The following is a 4858-nucleotide window of genomic DNA, read 5'->3' as shown; positions in this document are numbered from 1 at the left end:
TTTGTAATGATTATTTATTATTTTATTAAATAATATAAAGTAATTTTGTAAGACTTTTTAAATTTAACTCAATTTTAATGAAAAAAATAAAAAAATAAAAAAAAGCCAATAAAATAACCACACTTTTACTGAAAGTAACACAATAAAACTGGACAGAATTTATAGGTAACACTTAGGTTCATTAGTTAACTACTTTATTTAATGAACTAAGAATGAACAATAGTTCTAATCTTAGTTCATGTTAATTTCAACATTTACTAATGCATTATTAAAATCAACAGTTGTGCTTGTTAACAGTTAATGCACTCTGCATTAACATGAACTAACAGTGAATAACTGTATTCTCATTAACTAACATTAAGAAAGATTAATAAATACTGTAATAAATGTATTGTTCATGATAGTTAATACATTAACTAATGGAACCTTATCGAAAAGTGTTACCTTAATATTAAATATCAATATATTATTTTTATTCACGTCTATGTAACAGAATCAGATATAAGTTGTTGTTGTTTTTTTTGGACTAATTATCCAAATAATGAATAGTTCTACAAAGCTATTATTATCAGAGTATATGAGCAGAGCATAGCGTCACTGAAGGTAGCATCATTTTAGCAGTGTTGCCCAGTACAGCTGAACTAGCCTACACCATGTTACAGCACAGTAGCGCTACTGCAAACCAGAACAAGTAGGCCTATACTGCATAGAAATTTCCTGTCAGCGCGTTATTTAAGCGGACTTTACTTTTCCGATGAGCATGAGCGGAACACATTCATAGATCGGAATATTGAGCGGAGCGTCAAACCGCGCAGTGACGAGGAGAGTGAAACATGTGCGCTGAACACTGCCGACGGGACGCGACGCGGCGCGCCATATATATATATATATATCACCAGAAAAAAACTCGACACCGCCATAGTGGATTGTAAAGAAATTTATTTTATTATTTTACCAAATAGTATAATAAAAGATCGATACTTGGCGTCCGTGTATCGATACAGTATTGCCACGGAAAATATCGCGATACTATGCTGGATCGATTTATCCCCCACCCCTACTTACCATAGCTGCCTGCGAGGTTCAGTGTAAATATTGCGTCAATATCAAATCAATTTGAGCGCGATTTAAACCCCGGATGATTGTAACCACTCTAAGTTCGTCTACCTTGGGAAAGCTAGCGTGTCTCCGACATAGTGATAACCCTCATTGCCTTCTCTAGTGCAGCTCAACCAGGTCTCGTCCCATTCGTCGGTATTTGTGATATCACAAATCCCGGAAAATATGCGTTGTAGTCCAAACGAGTCGTTCGTTGTAGTTTTTGAAAAGTGATTTCTGTTAAATTAAAATATCTCCTTTTGAAGTGGACTTTGAGCTTTGTAACTTCGCAGATCTTTTTTTATGCTCAAACAGCAACATTACAGACTAACTAAAGTTGAAAAAGTGAAAAAGCATAATAGGACCCCTTTAAGCACCAAATCAGCACATTAGAATGACTTCTGAAGAATCATGTGACACTGAAGACTGGAGTAATGATGCTGAAAATTCAGCTTTGCTATCACGGGAATAAATTACATTTGAAAATAGAAAACATTGGTTGTTTTGAGTTGTAATATTTCACACTATTACGGTTTTAATATTAATGTAGTTTTGATCAAATATGCAGCCTGTCTTTTGCCGGGAAATCCCTTAGTTATAGTTATGAATTTATCACTAAGAGTGATGAATTATCACTGAGGGTTTTCTTAACTTAAAAGGGTTTATTGCACCCGGCTGCTGGCTCTCCTTATTGATGTGAAGTTTTTTATGCCTCATGGGATACTAGCAGGCAGTATTTATATTTATCCAGAATATTGCCAAAAAGGTCTAAATCCATGATGTTGTAGCATGCAGTAAGAAGTTTTGTACACACAGATAATGTTAGCTTTAGTTATTTGGCAAAAGAGGTATTGTGAAAATACAATATCCACAAACACAAGCATTCTTAACGGAACAGGATTAGATTTCTTTGAGGATGTCAGAGTTAGGCCAGAAATGATGGGTTATTTGCTCTATAGGTTTTTTTTTAACTGAAATTGTGATTCTCAATTTAATTCCAATCCAAATCAAAACTATAAGAACTAGGAAGAGCTAGTCCTATCTGAATAGATGTTAATCTTAATGATCTGTCAGATGCAGTTGCTTACAACAGATTTATCTGTATGCTTAACTTTTGTTCCAGAGTATGGCATCACTGAATGCACAGTTACCGCCACAGGCGTTGTATGCAGTAATTTATATGTGTGCTTTCCAGATGCAGATGGTGAAAAGTGTGACCAATATTCAGACTGCTACAGCTGCACAGCGAACACTAACAGCTGCCAGTGGTGCGCTGCCATCTGTGTGTCTGGTCATAGTAACTGCACCAGTTCCCCGGTAAGACTTAACATTTAATACGCCATGACTTAAAGAAAAGTGTGTGGAAGAACACAGTTCAGTTTATGAATTTGTAATACTGGGACTTTGCTCTGACGTGTCTAATCTGTCTGCCGGTCTGCAGGGTGGGATAATGGAGTATGAGGTGTGTCCAAAGGATAACCCATCCTTTGTGTGCAGCAAGAAGACCAACTGTAAAAGTTGTGCCACAGATCAGAACTGCCAATGGGAGACGAGAAATCAAGAGTGCACTACCCTCCCTGGTAATGAACACAAACAGTGTGGTTTAACTGATCCTTTCAAATCATATAGAAAGATCTTTGAAGTTCAAGAGCAAAGTCATATGTAAATAATGTGATAGTCCAGTGCAAAAACAATGGCAGAGCAACAAAGTATGAATAAAAGTATAAAATAAAATATCTAATATTATTGGGATAACATCACTGTTATTAATTTTGTGTTTTATTTTTTTAATTTAATTATTTATTTTTGTTAAATGCCACCATTAATAATAATAACTATACAAGAAACATCTCATGAATGCACTGGGACACATCCTCAGTGATGTACCCTGGGGTCATTGGGTGTTTCGGTCTCACAACATCATACACCCTCGCCCAGGCGACCCAGCCGGGGTTGATCAAGCCCCGACTTGCGTCCCAGTAGCAGCCCACGGATCAGCCCTCTTAAACCAAAGCCACCTTGTGGCCTTCTCTGCAGCTTCGCTCGCGGCTTGAATGGCCCTCTTCTTGGCCACCCCTGTAATGCCCAAACGACTGAGGACTTTGCAAAGTGAACGTCCTGCAAAGCCTCTACAGCCGACTTCTATAGGCTCATAGAAGGTTCTCCAGCCTCTCTCCCTGCACTTCTCCACCAGTTCCTGGTACTTAGCGCATTTCCTTTCATTTGCTTCCTCAATACGCTCTTCCCAGGGAACCGTAAGTTCCAGCATGAGTAGCTGTTTTGAAACCTCGGAGGTAACTATCATGTCTGGGCAGAGACTTGTTGTTACAATGTGCTGAGGGAACCTCAGCTGTTTTCCCAGGTCAACCTGCAGCTGCCAATCCGAGGCTTTATGAAGGAGGCCTGTTGTTAATTGTGGGCACACCCGATGTTTCTCTCCAGCTTTAATAAAGTGGACTGCCTTCTTTGGAGCATGATGGTACTTGTTGGTGCTAATGGCTGAGGCTAAGCTCTCAGCAATTGCCTTAAGCACCTGGTCATGGCGCCACCGATAGCGCCCATCAGCCAGAGCCTTTGGGCAACTGCTGAGGAGATGTTCTAGAGAGCCTCTTCCAGAGCAAAGAAGGCAGAAGGGTGTCTCACTCTTCCCCCAGACATGGAGGTTCGCTGGGCTTGGCAGGGCATCATAGACAGCTTGTACCAGGAAACGGACCCGATGGAAATCTGCCTGCAAGATGTTTGCCCAGGTGATCCTACGCTGCAGTGTACTCTCCCACCTAGTCCACGCTCCCTGCTGCCGGAGTCCCCCTGCCCTGCTCACTCGCTCTTCCTCCACGCCTGCTCGATCCTCTTCCTGCAGTAGGTGGTGTCTTTCCTTACCGTGGGCCTGGCTAACCAAGGTCTTTGGAAAGTAGCCCAAGCCCGCTCTGCCTGTCGCCACGGTGCCCACCAGAGCCTTTTGTCTCAGGCGTGACTCTGCCACCTCCACTGCTTTCCCAGCCTTCCATTTCCTTCCTGTTCTCACCTCGATGCCGGCTGCTGACACCTTACAGTCCCTGGAGTCCCTATACTGTAGGGCTTCTCTGGTGCGTACCACCTTAAATTCTTCTGTAAGACCACTGAAGGGCAACTGCAAGATGTTACTTGTCCCATACAGTGCAGCGCTGGTAAGACTGCGTGGAAGACCCAGCCACTTCCGAAGAAAGCCACTGATCTTCCTTTCTAGGGACTCAACTGTTGTCATTGGGACTTCATAGATCAGCAGGGGCCACAAGACTCGGGGCAGTATGGAATGCTGGTAGATCCAGGCTTTAAATCTACCAGGCAGACCGGACTTGTCAACCTTAGTGAGCCAAGCTCCAAGTTCTTTGTTGGACTTCTGAATGGCGGCAGAGTCTTTCAGGGTAGAGTCAAAAAGCTTCCCCAAACTCTTGACAGGTTGCTCCGCGATGGTTGGGATGACAGTTCCTGAGATCGAAAAACGGAACTTGTCAACCACTTTCCCCTTCTTCAGCACCATGGACCTTGACTTGGAGGGCTTAAAACGCATCCTTGCCCAGGTGATGAGTCTTTCAAGTCCTTGTAAGATCCACCTGCTCCCTGGGACCGATGTCGTTGTAATAATAAGGTCATCCATATAGGCTCTTATCGGGGGCTGTCGTACTCCTGACTTGGTTAAGGGCCCTCTACATTCCACCTCGGCTGACTTGACCACCATGTTCATGGCAAGAGCAAAAAGAATAACAGAGATGGTACAGCC

General features: G+C 42.2%; 1 protein-coding gene across 1 annotated transcript in view; it reads left to right on the top strand.

The window, feature by feature from the left end:
• LOC107568639 (attractin-like) overlaps positions 1-4858 on the top strand; it is a 53786-nt gene that overhangs the window by 33072 nt on the left and 15856 nt on the right. Inside the window, exons 13-14 of the mRNA XM_016254611.1 lie at positions 2294-2415; positions 2540-2678. Coding sequence (XP_016110097.1) covers positions 2294-2415; positions 2540-2678 — 261 coding nt within the window. The remainder of the gene's footprint in view (positions 1-2293; positions 2416-2539; positions 2679-4858) is intronic.

The sequence above is a fragment of the Sinocyclocheilus grahami genome, unplaced genomic scaffold (assembly GCF_001515645.1).
Source record: "Sinocyclocheilus grahami isolate Dianchi unplaced genomic scaffold, SAMN03320097.WGS_v1.1 scaffold1267.1, whole genome shotgun sequence".
NCBI lineage: Eukaryota > Metazoa > Chordata > Actinopteri > Cypriniformes > Cyprinidae > Sinocyclocheilus > Sinocyclocheilus grahami.
The sequence above is the reverse complement of the archived record's forward strand: the minus strand, read 5'-3'. Positions and strand labels throughout refer to the sequence as shown.